This window comes from Salvelinus alpinus, chromosome 4, assembly GCF_045679555.1.
Source record: "Salvelinus alpinus chromosome 4, SLU_Salpinus.1, whole genome shotgun sequence".
Classification (NCBI taxonomy): domain Eukaryota; kingdom Metazoa; phylum Chordata; class Actinopteri; order Salmoniformes; family Salmonidae; genus Salvelinus; species Salvelinus alpinus.
This window is the reverse complement of record NC_092089.1, coordinates 17,535,138-17,552,999: the sequence shown is the minus strand read 5'-3', so window position 1 is coordinate 17,552,999 and position 17,862 is coordinate 17,535,138. Positions and strand designations below refer to the sequence as shown.

At 49.7% G+C, this 17,862-nt stretch overlaps 1 protein-coding gene across 2 annotated transcripts in view; it reads left to right on the top strand.

The window, feature by feature from the left end:
• Positions 1-17,862, top strand: part of LOC139572906 (tumor necrosis factor receptor superfamily member 11B-like) — a 173,479-nt gene that overhangs the window by 121,820 nt on the left and 33,797 nt on the right. The window contains exon 1 of one of the 2 annotated variants that reach the window (XM_071395766.1): positions 2,429-2,607. The exons of the other annotated variant lie outside the window; for it this stretch is intronic. Within the exon in view, the coding sequence (XP_071251867.1) occupies positions 2,557-2,607 (51 nt within the window). The 5' untranslated portion in view covers positions 2,429-2,556. Of the gene's footprint in view, positions 1-2,428; positions 2,608-17,862 lie in introns of those variants that run through there. 2 annotated transcript variants of the gene reach the window in all.

The window sequence follows — 17,862 nt, the reverse complement described above, 5'->3', positions numbered from 1 at the left end:
GACTTGTGTTTTGTGGGTACTATTTAATGAAGCTGCCAATTGAGGACTTGTGAGGCGTCTGTTTCTCAAACTAGACACTCTAATGTACTTGTCCTCTTGCTCAGTTGTGCACCGGGGCCTCCCACTCCTCTTTCTATTCTGATTAAAGCCAATTTGCGCTGTTCTGTGACGGGAGTAGCACACATCGTTGTATGAGATCTTCAGTTTCTTGGCAATTTCTCGCATGGAATAGCCTTCATTTCTCAGAACAAGAATAGACTGACGAGTTTCACCAGAAAGGTCTTTGTTTCTGGCCATTTTGAGCCACAAATGCTGATGCTCCAGATACTCAACTAGTCTAAAGAAAGTCAGTTTTATTGCTTCTTTAATCAGAAACAACAGTTTTCAGCTGTGCTAATATAATCGCAAAAGGGTTTTCTAATGATCAATTAGCCTTTTAAAATTATAAACTTGGATTAGCTAACACAATGGGCCATTGGAACACAGGAGTGATGGTTGCTGATAATGGACCTCTGTACGCCTATGTAGATATTCCATAAAAAATCTGCCGTTTCCAGCTGCAATAGTCATTTACAACATTAACAATGTCTACACTGTAATAATTCGATGTTATTTTAATGTACAAAAAATGTGCTTTTCTTTCAAAAACAAGGACATTTCTAAGTGACCCCAAACTTTTGAATGGTAGTGTGTGTAAATGAGATATTTCTGTATTCCCTTTTCAATACATCTGGAGAAGAAAAAATCTAAAACCCCATCTTTTCACTTTGTCAATATGAGATATTATTATACATAAATCCATTTTGAATTCAGGCTGTAACACAACAAAATGTGGAACAAGTTAAGGGGTATGAATACTTTCTGAAGACACTCACTGTAAGGTATATGACAGTTCCCAACCTCTCTCTGGACCAATACCTGGTCACCCAACCTCTCTCTGGACCAATACCTGGTCACCCAACCTCTCTCTGGACCAATACCTGGTCACCCAACCTCTCTCTGGACCAATACCTGGTCACCCAACCTCTCTCTGGACCAATACCTCATCACCCAACCTCTCTCTGGACCAATACCTGGTCACCCAACCTCTCTCTGGACCAATACCTGGTCACCCAACCTCTCTCTGGACCAATACCTGGTCACCTAACCTCTCTCTGGACCAATACCTGGTCACCCAACCTCTCTCTGGACCAATACCTGGTCACCCAACCTCTCTCTGGACCAATACCTGGTCACCCAACCTCTCTCTGGACCAATACCTGGTCACCCAACCTCTCTCTGGACCAATACCTCATCACCCAACCTCTCTCTGGACCAATACCTCATCACCCAACCTCTCTCTGGACCCAATACCTGGTCACCCAACCTCTCTCTGGACCAATACCTGGTCACCCAACCTCTCTCTGGACCAATACCTGGTCACCCAACCTCTCTCTGGACCCAATACCTGGTCACCCAACCTCTCTCTGGACCAATACCTCATCACCCAACCTCTCTCTGGACCAATACCTCATCACCCAACCTCTCTCTGGACCAATACCTGGTCACCCAACCTCTCTCTGGACCCAATACCTGGTCACCCAACCTCTCTCTGGACCAATACCTGGTCACCCAACCTCTCTCTGGACCAATACCTGGTCACCCAACCTCTCTCTGGACCAATACCTCATCACCCAACCTCTCTCTGGACCCAATACCTCATCACCCAACCTCTCTCTGGACCAATACCTGGTCACCCAACCTCTCTCTGGATCAATACCTCATCACCCAACCTCTCTCTGGACCAATACCTCATCACCCAACCTCTCTCTGGACCCAATACCTGGTCACCCAACCTCTCTCTGGACCAATACCTGGTCACCCAACCTCTCTCTGGACCAATACCTGGTCACCCAACCTCTCTCTGGACCCAATACCTGGTCACCCAACCTCTCTCTGGACCAATACCTCATCACCCAACCTCTCTCTGGACCAATACCTCATCACCCAACCTCTCTCTGGACCAATACCTGGTCACCCAACCTCTCTCTGGACCCAATACCTGGTCACCCAACCTCTCTCTGGACCAATACCTGGTCACCCAACCTCTCTCTGGACCAATACCTGGTCACCCCACCTCTCTCTGGACCAATACCTCATCTTCCCTGTCCAGGAAGGAGACAATAATAACCTAAATATTCGGCATTATAGGAATTAGGCAAGAATGATCAATGCCCTCCTTTGTTCATTTCATTATTTTAATAACAATTTTTTAAATAACTTAATAGGCTATTGTTCATATGAGTTAACGGCATGATACATCAAATTGTAAATATATATTTTTTTTTCCAGTGCTAAACCATAAGTGGATTAAAAAAACTGCCTCTATAGTCTACGTAAGTGATGACGCAATCATAACAAGTATGCATTTATTTTAAGGAGAAACCTTGTAAGAAAGCAAAGCGAAGAAGCCCGCTAGTCGTAATGCCACCAAAGTGGGTGGGCACACTTCCTAAGTATAAGTATGGAAACAACCTCGTCTCGTCCTAACGGATTTCTACTACAGAGGAGACGGAGATGAGCGCTAGCACAATGAGACCACAGCCAGCAATGATGAGATTACACCTGGTGAGTATTTTACCTTCACCTTGTTTATATTCTCCGTGGACTATGTTTTGGCGAAGGGGTTTATTCTAACGATTGAATAGATTATTCCAAACGAGTGAATTGTGAGATTAGAACAGTGTGCAGACGAACGATACATCTCGGTTATATTCGATGCGCTTCTTCATCAAAACGCAGGACAGGTAGGTCGCCTATTCTGTGTTTAAATCATCTTTGTTGATAGACATTGTAGCTCTTGGTCTTTGGTGAAGGGGAGACTAATATTAATAAAAATTAGAATTTTCTAACTGTGATTGTTTTTGAAACAAGCACATTACTCGTTGTACGGACGAACGTTTTGATCAAATTGCTTTTACATATTTCGTATTTTGTATTTTAATGTAAACTAAGTCGATCATGTTTATTCTGAGGGATGCGTCATTGACTATTATAAATAGTACCGGCTTCATAGGGCCTAAACACCAACATGCTGCAATATTTCTCGACCACATGACTCTTCTGACATAGGTGTGTATTGTATTTTCAACTCTCTCCGTCATGACTCAATTTGTTTCAGGCTGAATTTGCATAACTTGTTGGTTAAAGATGGTTCCCGCCCCTACTCATACCATGTTTAATTTTCCTAAACCAATCCTAAAAAGGAACAATGAACTGCATTATTATTTATGTCAATAAGCCAATTTAAAAAAAAAAAAAATTTAACATTTAACTAGGCAAGTCAGTTAAGAACAAATTCTTATTTACAATGACGGCCTAGGAACAGCTGCCTTGTTCAGGGGCAGAACGACAGATGTTTACCTTGTCAGCTCGGGACTCAGTCTTGCAACCTTTCGGTTACTGGCCCAACGCTCTAACCACTAGGCTACCTGCTGCCCCAATAGGCTAATGGAGTTGAGTTGTAGGTTATGTTTGTATTTCCCGTAGGACCAATTTGAAGTGAATCCAGATTCCATAGATAGTGAGTGACTGCTGTGAGAATCTGTCCCAGAAGTGCTTGCTTCTGGCCCAACGGTGTGTTAGTAGTCAGGGGATGATGTGCCATAATAATGCTAGGTTATTACACTGGTGGTAGTGTAGTTCTCACCTCTCTGTTAGTAGTCAGGGGATGAGGTGCCATAATAATGCTAGGTTATTACACTGGTGGTAGTGTAGTTCTCACCTCTCTGTTAGTAGTCAGGGGATGATAATAATAATGCTAGGTTATTACACTGGTAGTGGTGTACTTCTCACCTCTCTGTTTTGGTAGAGAAAGCACAGTTGTTTCCTTTGATGTGTTTTGCATGGTGTCCCTCCTATCTGGGCCTCATAAAGTGGTTTGCATATGTCCATGTTGAGATCTGTATCGGATAAGAACCAGTAGAGAACTTGTATGAAAATAACCTTGTTCTATTTTCATTGAACTCTTTATATAGTGTGTGTGTGTGTGTGTGTGTGTGTGTGTGTGTGTGTGTGTGTGTGTGTGTGTGTGTGTGTGTGTGTGTGTGTGTGTGTGTGTGTGTGTGTGTGTGTGTGTGTGTGTGTGTGTGTGTGCGTGCGTGCGTGCGTGTTAAATGATTGAAACACAGATACACATTGTGTCTGATATGATAGGCTACACTTGCCTTCTGTGTAAATGAATGCAGGTGGTATTAATTTGTAAGCAGTGCCAGGGAGCTATTCTTCTATGTGGATAGTTCTACATGTGGCTTGTTATCTTTGAACTCTTTATCTTTATGCTCTGCCCTCGGTGGTGTCTGCACTCGGTGGTGTCTGCACTCGGGGGCGTCTGTTAGAGACAACTTCCCCAAAATGAGCCGTTCACGAGGTGACAGAGAGAAATGCGTCAAAAGGTCACCCTATAACGCCCTGCAGAATAAACACAAATCTTTTTTTTGTTGTCAAATACTGAGGCTTCACACACACACACACACACACACACACACACACACACACACACACACACACACACACACACACACACACACACACACACACACACACACACATCACCTAACGTTTATTAAGAAAGGAACACATAATCCTGAAGGGAACCCTCCTTACAGCGACTACAGTAACTTCCTCTTTTACATCAACAGTAGTAGTGATGCAGTCAGTAGACTGTTGTGTTTCTGTCATACCGGTCTACTCTAATAACATTGAAACACTGAGAGACAGTGTCTCTATTCTTTTCTCTGCTCTTTAAGTTGTTGTCACATACTGTGGAAACAGCATGACTGATGCCATTTTAAATTATTACAGGAACACGTTTCCATTGTGGGTTTCAGCCTAGTTCTCAGGTGAGTTAGGTGGTATGTGTAAACATCCTCTAAAATGACTCGGAAGTTGGTGGAAATGTCCACTGAAAGAATCCTTAAAAACAAACGGAATACAAATATATATTTATATATATCAGATTCAGTTCCACCAGAAATGTTTATATAATCTTTAGTTAATCATTAACAAATACCCACATGACCGTTGCCAAACTGTTGCTACGGCCTCCCACTCATAAGTGACAATCTGTTAGTTGTAACGCTGCATAAATCAGAGGCATTGGAACACAGCCTGGGACTAAATGACATGGAGATCAACGCCGTACTCTGCCATGGTTACACATACAGTATGAATATGGCTGCTACTGTTTGGCTTTAACACCTGGCTACCTGCGTGTCCTCTTACAGTATGGATCTCTGCTATGGCTGCTACTGTTTGGCTTTAATACCTGGCTACCTGCGTGTCCTCTTACAGTATGGATCTCTGCTATGGCTGCTACTGTTTGGCTTTAATACCTGGCTACCTGCGTGTCCTCTTACAGGTTTCTAAAAGTTAGTTCGTGGACGTATTGACCCAAATATTGATTGTGACTTTTATTTCTTATTCTTATTTTTTTTGCATTTTTTTTAAACTGCATTGTTGGTTAAAAGCTTGTTAGTATGCATTTCACTGTAAGGTCTTACACCTGTTGTATTCGGGCGCATGTGACAAATAACATTTGATTTGATTGTAAGAGTTGAACGTGCCAGATTTGTCATTCGCCTAGGTTTAATTAAGTTGTAATGTCTCACGGTATGTGTATGTTATATAATCTGTATAATAACATTTGATTTGTTATGGGTATTATGGGTACCGACCCATCTCATCTGCTCATAGCTGGGGTCGTTGATGGTTTTATGGTTTCATCAAGAGAGCTGTTTGATGCCAGGCCTCCCACTAGTAGGGTGCTCTGACTGTGTCCCAAATAGTACCCTAATCCCTATATAGTGCACTACTTTTGACCAGGGCCCATAGGGCTTTGGTCTAAAGTAGTGCACTATGTAGGGAATAGGGTGCCATTTGGGATGTGACCTCTGAGGCCTTTAATGGGGGATTTTACAGCAGTCAGTTTAGTTAGAGGCAGAGGGCTGGGTCAGTCTGTCTGTGTGTTTGATGTCTCTGAAGAGCTGAAATCCCCAGGCAGACCACCTGGACAGCAGTACTGACTCCATCCATCCATCCCTCAGCTCTCCAGCCTTCTGATCCTCCATTGTAATCAAGTCAAATCAAATCAAGTTTATTTTATATAGCCCTTCGTACATCAGCTAATATCTCGAAGTGCTGTACAGGAACCCAGCCTAATAGGCCCAGTGATATGTGCCATATAGTCGACCCTGTTATCCAAAGCCACCTTCCGCTGTGTGTGCATTCATTTGGTCCTCCATAGTCGTGTTGCTTGACATTTTTTACCGAACTTAGAACGTCTGGAGGCGAGTCTACGTTCTACTGAAGTGTGCATTCGTTCACTACTTCCCACAAATCTAAAAGCATTGGATTGGTGCAGGGATGGGCTCGTGGGAATTTCCACCATATTTCTTATACCAGTCGTCTCCTTTCAAATTAATTAAAAGGGCAGTGCAGGGATTTTCCAGTTTTATTAATGTTATTTCCGCACTATGATGTCGAAATAACACTCTCAAATTGTGAAAATTATGATAATGTCCTTTTATTATAAGAGCTTTTTAAAAAAGACAAAGCCTGTTCAGGTGGGATGGCGTTTTTGGCCACAGCATGACATCACAATACGATTGGATCATTCTGACCAATGAGCGGTTATATTTGAAGGGGTTAACGGGGTAGGGTCGACAGCAGGGTTCTCCAACCTTTTCTAGCATGAGAGCTACTTTTAAAAAACACGTCACGAGCTACTCATTTTTTTCTAACTTTCAAATAGGTACATTCTTCTCTTCTTCTCCTCTCCCCTGCAACTCTTCCCCTGGTCTTTAGTGTACAACAGAAAGTAGTGTACTATGTTATCAACTCTTTCCCTGGTCCTTAGTGTACAACAGAAAGTAGTGCACTATGTTTTCTGACAACATGCCTGGTAGAATAATGGTTAATAAACAACTCTAGTAGATGTTCCTGAGTCCATGTTAATGATGACATCACATCAGAAGACCTATAGGGCCCCACAGTGGAGGTGTCATAGTAGATGTTCCTGAGTCCATGTTAATGATGACATCACACCAGAAGACCTATAGGGCCCCACAGTGGAGGTGTCATAGTAGATGCTCTGAGTCCATGTTAATGATGACATCACATCAGAAGACCTATAGAGCCCCACAGTGGAGGTGTCATAGTAGATGTTCCTGAGTCCATGTTAATGATGACATCACATCAGAAGACCTATAGGGCCCCACAGTGGAGGTGTCATAGTAGATGTTCCTGAGTCCATGTTAATGATGACATCACATCAGAAGACCTATAGGGCCCCACAGTGGAGGTGTCATAGTAGATGTTCCTGAGTCCATGTTAATGATGACATCACATCAGAAGACCTATAGGGCCCCACAGTGGAGGTGTCATAGTAGATGTTCCTGAGTCCATGTTAATGATGACATCACATCAGAAGACCTATAGGGCCCCACAGTGGAGGTGTCATAGTAGATGTTCCTGAGTCCATGTTAATGATGACATCACATCAGAAGACCTATAGGGCCCCACAGTGGAGGTGTCATAGTAGATGCTCTGAGTCCATGTTAATGATGACATCACATCAGAAGACCTATAGGGCCCCACAGTGGAGGTGTCATAGTAGATGTTCCTGAGTCCATGTTAATGATGACATCACATCAGAAGACCTATAGGGCCCCACAGTGGAGGTGTCATAGTAGATGTTCTGAGTCCATGTTAATGATGACATCACATCAGAAGACCTATAGGGCCCCACAGTGGAGGTGTCATAGTAGATGTTCCTGAGTCCATGTTAATGATGACATCACATCAGAAGACCTATAGGGCCCCACAGTGGAGGTGTCATAGTAGATGCTCTGAGTCCATGTTAATGATGACATCACATCAGAAGACCTATAGAGCCCCACAGTGGAGGTGTCATAGTAGATGTTCTGAGTCCATGTTAATGATGACATCACATCAGAAGACCTATAGGGCCCCACAGTGGAGGTGTCATAGTAGATGCTCTGAGTCCATGTTAATGATGACATCACATCAGAAGACCTATAGGGCCCCACAGTGGAGGTGTCATAGTAGATGTTCCTGAGTCCATGTTAATGATGACATCACATCAGAAGACCATTGTTTGGGGGGGGCGTCTGGATGAAAACAAAACAAATTGCTTTGTGTAATTCCTCTTTAATTGGGCGTCTGTCCCTTTAATATGTAGCGAGTGAGAAATGTGCCGTCTAACATGCCGGTATAGTGATGGTCTTGTACTGCTGCTGCTCATTCTATGGAAAAATGTGTAAATAACTAATTATAGATACAAATTACATCTACTCGTTAAATACTTCTGCCAGGTAAGCCGACTTTGCAGTTAACATTTATATGAGAGTGTTTTTGGGGAAAGTATTTCTGTCAACCAACAAGATGGTTATCACATCAACTTAATACACACGGAGTGATAGACAGACGCTCCCACCACACAGACAGACAGTGTCACGTTCCTGACTTGGTCCGATCCATGCTCCTCCTCGTCTGAGGAGGAGAACGACTTCGACAGCCGTTACAGATAGGGCCAATATTGCTGGAAATGAATGGGCAGATATTGTGTTTGGTTTGGCTTTTTAAGCCAATAGTGGCTAACCAGGGGTGGGATAATGTCAATGTTGTGTTGATTAGATTGTAGCAATTGTTTGGCGAGCTACTCATAGGTAGGCTATGAGCTACTGGTAGGTAGGCTGTGAGCTACTGGTAGGTAGGCTGTGAGCTACTCATAGGTAGACTGTGAGCTACTGGTAGGTAGGCTGTGAGTTACTCATAGGTAGGCTATGAGCTACTGGTAGGTAGGATGTGAGCTACTGGTAGGTAGGCTGTGAGCTACTGGTAGGTAGGCTATGAGCTACTGGTAGGTAGGCTGTGAGCTACTGGTAGGTAGGCTGTGAGCTACTGGTAGGTAGGCTATGAGCCACTGGTAGGTAGGCTGTGAGCTACTGGTAGGTAGACTATGAGCTACTGGTAGGTAGGCTGTGAGCTACTGGTAGGTAGGCTGTGAGCTACTGGTAGATAGGCTGTGAGCTACTGGTAGGTAGGCTATGAGCTACTGGTAGGTAGGCTGTGAGCTACTGGTAGGTAGGCTGTGAGCTACTGGTAGATAGGCTGTGAGCTACTGGTAGGTAGGCTATGAGCTACTCATAGGTAGGCTATGAGCTACTGGTAGGTAGGCTGTGAGCTACTGGTAGGTAGGATGTGAGCTACTGGTAGGTAGACTGTGAGTTACTGGTAGGTAGGCTATGAGCTACTGGTTGGTAGGCTATGAGCTACTGGTAGGTAGACTATGAGCTACTGGTAGGTAGACTATGAGCTACTGGTAGGTAGACTATGAGCTGCTGGTAGGTAGGCTGTGAGCTACTGGTAGGTAGACTGTGAGTTACTGGTAGGTAGGCTGTGAGCTACTGGTAGGTAGGCTGTGAACTACTGGTAGGTAGGCTGTGAGTTACTGGTAAGTAGGCTGTGAGCTACTGGTAGGTAGGCTGTGAGCTACTGGTAGGTAGGCTGTGAGCTACTGGTAGGTAGGCTATGGGATACTGGTAGGTAGGCTGTGAACTACTGGTAGGTAGGCTGTGAGCTACTGGTAGGTAGACTGTGAGCTACTGGTAGGTAGGCTGTGAGCTACTGGTAGGTAGGCTGTGAGCCACTGGTAGGTAGGCTGTGAGCTACTGGTAGGTAGGCTGTGAGCTACTGGTAGGTAGGCTGTGAGCTACTGGTAGGTAGGCTATGAGCTACTGGTAGGTAGGCTGTGAGCTACTGGTAGGTAGACTGTTAGCTACTGGTAGGTAGACTGTGAGCTACTGGTAGGTAGGCTATGAGCTACTGGTAGGTAGGCTATGAGCTACTGGTAGGTAGACTGTTAGCTACTGGTAGGTAGACTGTTAGCTACTGGTAGGTAGGCTGTTAGCTACTGGTAGGTAGGCTGTGAGCTACTGGTAGGTAGGCTGTGAGCTACTGGTAGCTCGTGATCAACCTGTTGGAGACCCCTGCTCGAGTCTAGACGATCCTATCCGCCCAATCAGGGCCGTGTATGTAAACATATAAAAATGTGTATCGACTCGCCTACACGATTGGACTGAGTATTTCAATGGCAAAAGAATGCTCAGGGAAATAAATGATAAAAAATATATTTTGAGTTATTTAAAAAAAGGCTGCATCGGGGCTTTAAGGGAAGTGAACAAGTGCACACTTAGGAGGAAGGAGAGATAGTTTGGACATTGCCTAGGTCTGTGTCTTAAATGGCACCCTATTCCCTATATAGTGCACTACTTTTGACCAGAGCCATATGGGGACCCTATTCCCTATATAGTGCACTACTTTTGAGCAGAGTCCTATGGAACCCTATTCCCTATGTAGTGCACTACTGTTGACCAGAGCCCTACTGCACTACATAGGGAATAGGGGGCCATTTGTGACGTAGCCTAGGTCCTCCAATGCGTTCCTCTCAGTCAGCTGCTGGGTGTGTTCCTCCTCACTGCTTAATGCAGGGAAATTATACACCTGGAAATGACTGTCTGTCATACCTCCGGGGTAGATGGTGGTTTAGGTTGATTATGGAAAGCCATTTCAGCTACAGTACTTTAGTTAGAGGAAGTCATATTATGACTTGAAATCCCGCTCCATAGCCTGAGTTAGTCAGAGGAAGTCATATTTTGATTTTTAAATCACGCTCCTACCCTGATTTCAATGCTCGTGTCATTCAGTGGGTTTGGACACTGACGAGCAGAATAACATCTCCTTGACTGACTGCTGTGTAATACACTAGTAAACTCTTATGCGTCCCAAATGGCACCCTATTCCCTATATAGCCCTGTGGGCCCTGGTCAAAAGTAGTGCACTACATAGGGAGTCATATTTTTATTTAACTAGGCAAGTCAGTTAAGAACAAATTATTTTTTACAATGACGGCCTACCCCGGCCAAACCCTAACGACGCTGGGCCAATTGTGCACCGCCCTATGGGACTCCCAATCACGGCCGGTTGTGATACAGCCTGGAATCGAACCAGGGTCTGTAGTGACGCCTCTAGCACTGAGATGCAGTGCCTTAGACCGCTGAACCAGGGTCTGTAGTGACGCCTCTAGCACTGAGATGCAGTGCCTTAGACCGCTGAACCAGGGTCTGTAGTGACTCCTCTATCACTGAGATGCAGTGCCTTAGACCGCTGAACCAGGGTCTGTAGTGACTCCTCTAGCACTGAGATGCAGTGCCTTAGACCGCTGAACCAGGGTCTGTAGTGACGCCTCTAGCACTGAGATGCAGTGTCTTAGACCACTGAACCAGGGTCTGTAGTGACACCTCTAGCACTGAGATGCAGTGCCTTAGACCGCTGAACCAGGGTCTGTAGTGACGCCTCTAGCACTGAGATGCAGTGTCTTAGACCGCTGAACCAGGGTCTGTAGTGACGCCTCTAGCACTGAGATGCAGTGCCTTAGACCGCTGAACCAGGGTCTGTAGTGATGCCTCTTGCACTGAGATGCAGTGCCTTAGACCGCTGAACCAGGGTCTGTAGTGACGCCTCTAGCACTGAGATGCAGTGTCTTAGACCGCTGAACCAGGGTCTGTAGTGACGCCTCTAGCACTGAGATGCAGTGCCTTAGACCGCTGAACCAGGGTCTGTAGTGATGCCTCTAGCACTGAGATGCAGTGCCTTAGACCGCTGAACCAGGGTCTGTAGTGACTCCTCTATCACTGAGATGCAGTGCCTTAGACCGCTGAACCAGGGTCTGTAGTGACTCCTCTAGCACTGAGATGCAGTGCCTTAGACCGCTGAGCCACTAAGCCTCTGTCTGATTGAGGGGATGTACACACTCCAGCTGTATTCCCTCTCAGCTGGCGAACGGCCACAGCAGTCATCCAATGTGACTTCCCTTCAGATGATCAGAACATTGTAATTATGGGCGACAGAGCAGCGTGTAATTTTGGTCTAGAGTGCTGTAGCAGAATGTCATTGAATGGTGACTTCCAACTGAATGGTGAAAGGTTAAAAGTTCAACGATGTCTTTATTCCAGAACTTCCATATACAGAATGCACAGGGGCATGCCCCGGGAGTAAAACTAGCAACTTGCATGGGTTTAACTGTTTACAGTAAGGATTTAGCTACCAGTTTACAGAAAGACAGAAGGGAAGAGGGTCTTGGGAAATCAGTCTACTCCCTACTTTTTCAGTCTCCATGCTCCATGTTTATTTGGCCTGCAGACAGTATAGGTCCCCCCCAGGCCAGTATAGGTCCCCCCAGGCCAGTATAGGTCCCCCCAGGCCAGTATAGGTCCCCCCAGGCCAGTATAGGTCCCCCCAGGCCAGTATAGGTCCCCCCAGGCCAGTATAGGTCCCCCCAGGCCAGTATAGGTCCCCCCAGGCCAGTATAGGTCCCCCCAGGCCAGTATAGGTCCCCCCAGGCCAGTATAGGTCCCCCCAGGCCAGTATAGGTCTCCCCAGGCCAGTATAGGTCTCCCCAGGCCAGTATAGGTCCCCACAGGCCAGTATAGGTCCCCCCAGGCCAGTATAGGTCCCCCCAGGCCAGTATAGGTCCCCCCCAGGCCAGTATAGGTCCCCCCAGGCCAGTATAGGTCCCCCCAGGCCAGTATAGGTCCCCCCAGGCCAGTATAGGTCCCCCAAGGCCAGTATAGGTCCCCCAAGGCCAGTATAGGTCCCCCAAGGCCAGTATAGGTCTCCCCAGGCCAGTATAGGTCTCCCCAGGCCAGTATAGGTCTCCCCAGGCCAGTATAGGTCCCCCCAGGCCAGTATAGGTCTCCCCAGGCCAGTATAGGTCCCCCCAGGACAGTATAGGTCCCCCCAGGCCAGTATAGGTCCCCCCAGGCCAGTATAGGTCTCCCCAGGCCAGTATAGGTCCCCCCCAGGCCAGTATAGGTCCCCCCAGGACAGTATAGGTCCCCCCCAGGCCAGTATAGGTCCCCCCTGGCCAGTATAGGTCCCCCCAGGACAGTATAGGTCACCCCAGGCCAGTATAGGTCCCCCCAGGCCAGTATAGGTCTCCCCAGGCCAGTATAGGTCCCCCCCAGGCCAGTATAGGTCCCCCCTGGCCAGTATAGGTCCCCCCAGGACAGTATAGGTCCCCCCCAGGCCAGTATAGGTCCCCCCAGGCCAGTATAGGTCTCCCCAGGCCAGTATAGGTCCCCCCAGGCCAGTATAGGTCTCCCCAGGCCAGTATAGGTCTCCCCAGGCCAGTATAGGTCTCCCCAGGCCAGTATAGGTCTCCCCAGGCCAGTATAGGTCTCCCCAGGCCAGTATAGGTCTCCCCAGGCCAGTATAGGTCCCCCCAGGACAGTATAGGTCCCCCCAGGCCATTATAGGTCCCCCCCAGGCCAGTATAGGTCTCCCCAGGCCAGTATAGGTCCCCCCCAGGCCAGTATAGGTCCCCCCAGGCCAGTATAGGTCTCCCCAGGCCAGTATAGGTCCCCCCAGGCCAGTATAGGTCCCCCCAGGCCGGGCCAGTATAGGTCTCCCCAGGCCAGTATAGGTCACCCCAGGCCAGTATAGGTCTCCCCAGGCCAGTATAGGTCTCCCCAGGCCAGTATAGGTCTCCCCAGGCCAGTATAGGTCTCCCCAGGCCAGTATAGGTCCCCCCCCAGGCCAATATAGGTCACCCCAGGCCAGTATAGGTCCCCCCAGGCCAGTATAGGTCTCCCCAGGCCAGTATAGGTCACCCCAGGCCAGTATAGGTCCCCCCAGGCCAGTATAGGTCTCCCCAGGCCAGTATAGGTCCCCCCAGGCCAGTATAGGTCCCCCCAGGCCGGGCCAGTATAGGTCTCCCCAGGCCGGGCCAGTATAGGTCTCCCCAGGCCAGTATAGGTCACCCCAGGCCAGTATAGGTCTCCCCAGGCCAGTATAGGTCTCCCCAGGCCAGTATAGGTCTCCCCAGGCCAGTATAGGTCCCCCCCAGGCCAGTATAGGTCCCCCCAGGCCAGTATAGGTCCCCCCAGGCCAGTATAGGTCTCCCCAGGCCAGTATAGGTCTCCCCAGGCCAGTATAGGTCCCCCCAGGCCAGTATAGGTCCCCCCAGGCCAGTATAGGTCCCCCCAGGCCAGTATAGGTCTCCCCAGGCCAGTATAGGTCCCCCCAGGCCAGTATAGGTCTCCCCAGGCCAGTATAGGTCACCCCAGGCCAGTATAGGTCCCCCCAGGCCAGTATAGGTCTCCCCAGGCCAGTATAGGTCTCCCCAGGCCAGTATAGGTCGCCCCAGGCCAGTATAGGTCACCCCAGGCCAGTATAGGTCGCCCCAGGCCAGTATAGGTCTCCCCAGGCCAGTATAGGTCGCCCAAGGCCAGTATAGGTCCCCCCAGGCCGGGCCAGTATAGGTCCCCCAAGGCCAGTATAGACCACCCCAGGCTAGTATAGGTCACCCCAGGCCAGTAGGTCCTCCCAGGACAGTATAGGTCGCCCCAGGCCAGGACAGTATAGGTCACCCCAGGCCAGGACAGTATAGGTCACCCCAGGCCATGACAGTATAGGTCACCCCAGGCCAGTAAAGGTCACTCCAGGCCAGTATAGGTCACCCCAGGCCAGTATAGGTCCCCCCAGGCCGGGCCAGTATAGGTCCCCCCAGGCCCGGCCAATATAGGTCCCCCCAGGACAGTGTAGGTCACCCCAGGCCAGGACAGTATAGGTTACACCAGGCAAAGTATAGGTCACCCCAGGCCAGTGTAGGTCACCCCAGGACACCCCAGGCCATTATAGGTCACCCCAGGCCAATATAGGTCACCCCAGGCCAATATAGGTATCCCCAGGCCAGTACAGGTCACCCCAGGCCAGGACAGTATAGGTCACCCCAGGCCAGTATAGGTCCCCCCAGGCCTGGCCAATATAGGTCCCACCAGGCCAGTATATGTCACCCCAGGCCAGTATATGTCACCACAGGCCAGGACAGTATATGTCACCCCAGGCCAGTATAGGCCACTCTAGGACGGGTCAGTATAGGCCACCCCATGCCTGTATAGGTCCCCCCAGGCCAGTATAGGTCACCCCAGGCAAAGTATAGGTCACCCCAGGCCAGTATAGGTCACCCCAAGCCAGTATAGGTCAACCCAGGCCAGTATATGTCACTCCAGGCCACCCCAAGCCAGTATAGGTCACCCCAGGCAAAGTAAAGGTCCCCCCAGGCCAGTATAGGTCACCCCAGGCCAGTATAGGTCCCCCAGGCTAGGCCAGTATAGACCACCCCAGGCCAGGCCACCACAGGCCATTATAGGTCACCCCAGGCCAATATAGGTCACCCCAGGCCAATATAGGTCACCCCAGGCCAGTATAGGTCCCCCAGGCTAGGCCAGTATAGACCACCCCAGGCCAGGCCACCACAGGCCATTATAGGTCACCCCAGGCCAATATAGGTCACCCCAGGCCAATATAGGCCACCACAGGCCAATATAGGTCATCCCAGGCCAGTATAGGTCACCCCAGGCCAGTATAGGTCACCCCAGGCCAGTTTAGGTCTCCCCAGGCCAGTATAGGTCACCCCAGGCCACCACAGTCCAGTATAGGTCACCCCAGGTCAGTATAGGTCACCCCAGGTCAGTATATGTCACCCCAGGCCAGGCCAGTTTACGTCACCCCAGGCCAGGCCAGTTTAAGTCACCCAAGTTGATAGGTCACGCCAGGCCAGTTTAGGTCACCCCAGGCCAGTATAGGTCACCACAGGCCAAGGCCTATACAGTGCTGCAGGAGATGCTGAGGGACATTGCTGACTGGATACAGTGTTTTTCATGACAGTGGCGTAGGGGAAGTAGGGGAAGCCAGTATAGGTCAACCCAGGCCAGTATATGTCACTCCAGGCCACCCCAAGCCAGTATAGGTCACCCCAGGCAAAGTAAAGGTCCCCCCAGGCCAGTATAGGTCACCCCAGGCCAGTATAGGTCCCCCAGGCTAGGCCAGTATAGACCACCCCAGGCCAGGCCACCACAGGCCATTATAGGTCACCCCAGGCCAATATAGGTCACCCCAGGCCAATATAGGTCACCCCAGGCCAGTATAGGTCCCCCAGGCTAGGCCAGTATAGACCACCCCAGGCCAGGCCACCACAGGCCATTATAGGTCACCCCAGGCTAATATAGGTCACCCCAGGCCAGTATAGGTCACCCCAGGCAAAGTATAGGTCACCCCAGGCCAGTATAGGTCACCCCAAGCCAGTATAGGTCAACCCAGGCCAGTATATGTCACTCCAGGCCACCCCAAGCCAGTATAGGTCACCCCAGGCAAAGTAAAGGTCCCCCCAGGCCAGTATAGGTCACCCCAGGCCAGTATAGGTCCCCCAGGCTAGGCCAGTATAGACCACCCCAGGCCAGGCCACCACAGGCCATTATAGGTCACCCCAGGCCAATATAGGTCACCCCAGGCCAATATAGGTCACCCCAGGCCAGTATAGGTCCCCCAGGCTAGGCCAGTATAGACCACCCCAGGCCAGGCCACCACAGGCCATTATAGGTCACCCCAGGCTAATATAGGTCACCCCAGGCCAATATAGGTCACCCCAGGCCAATATAGGCCACCACAGGCCAATATAGGTCATCCCAGGCCAGTATAGGTCGCCCCAGGCCAGTATAGGTCGCCCCAGGCCAGTATAAGTCCCCCCAGGCCGGGCCAGTATAGGTCCCCCAAGGCCAGTATAGACCACCCCAGGCTAGTATAGGTCACCCCAGGCCAGTAGGTCCTCCCAGGACAGTATAGGTCGCCCCAGGCCAGGACAGTATAGGTCACCCCAGGCCAGGACAGTATAGGTCACCCCAGGCCATGACAGTATAGGTCACCCCAGGCCAGTAAAGGTCACTCCAGGCCAGTATAGGTCACCCCAGGCCAGTATAGGTCCCCCCAGGCCGGGCCAGTATAGGTCCCCCCAGGCCCGGCCAATATAGGTCCCCCCAGGACAGTGTAGGTCACCCCAGGCCAGGACAGTATAGGTTACACCAGGCAAAGTATAGGTCACCCCAGGCCAGTGTAGGTCACCCCAGGACACCCCAGGCCATTATAGGTCACCCCAGGCCAATATAGGTCACCCCAGGCCAATATAGGTATCCCCAGGCCAGTACAGGTCACCCCAGGCCAGGACAGTATAGGTCACCCCAGGCCAGTATAGGTCCCCCCAGGCCTGGCCAATATAGGTCCCACCAGGCCAGTATATGTCACCCCAGGCCAGTATATGTCACCACAGGCCAGGACAGTATATGTCACCCCAGGCCAGTATAGGCCACTCTAGGACGGGTCAGTATAGGCCACCCCAGGCCTGTATAGGTCCTCCCAGGCCAGTATAGGTCACCCCAGGCAAAGTATAGGTCACCCCAAGCCAGTATAGGTCACCCCAGGCCAGTATATGTCACTCCAGGCCACCCCAAGCCAGTATAGGTCACCCCAGGCACCCCAGGCCAGTATAGGCCCCCCAGGCTAGGCCAGTATAGACCACCCCAGGCCAGGCCACCACAGGCCATTATAGGTCACCCCAGGCCAATATAGGTCACCCCAGGCCAATATAGGTCACCCCAGGCCAGTATAGGTCCCCCAGGCTAGGCCAGTATAGACCACCCCAGGCCAGGCCACCACAGGCCATTATAGGTCACCCCAGGCCAATATAGGTCACCCCAGGCCAATATAGGCCACCACAGGCCAATATAGGTCATCCCAGGCCAGTATAGGTCACCCCAGGCCAGTATAGGTCACCCCAGGCCAGTTTAGGTCTCCCCAGGCCAGTATAGGTCACCCCAGGCCACCACAGTCCAGTATAGGTCACCCCAGGTCAGTATAGGTCACCCCAGGTCAGTATATGTCACCCCAGGCCAGGCCAGTTTACGTCAC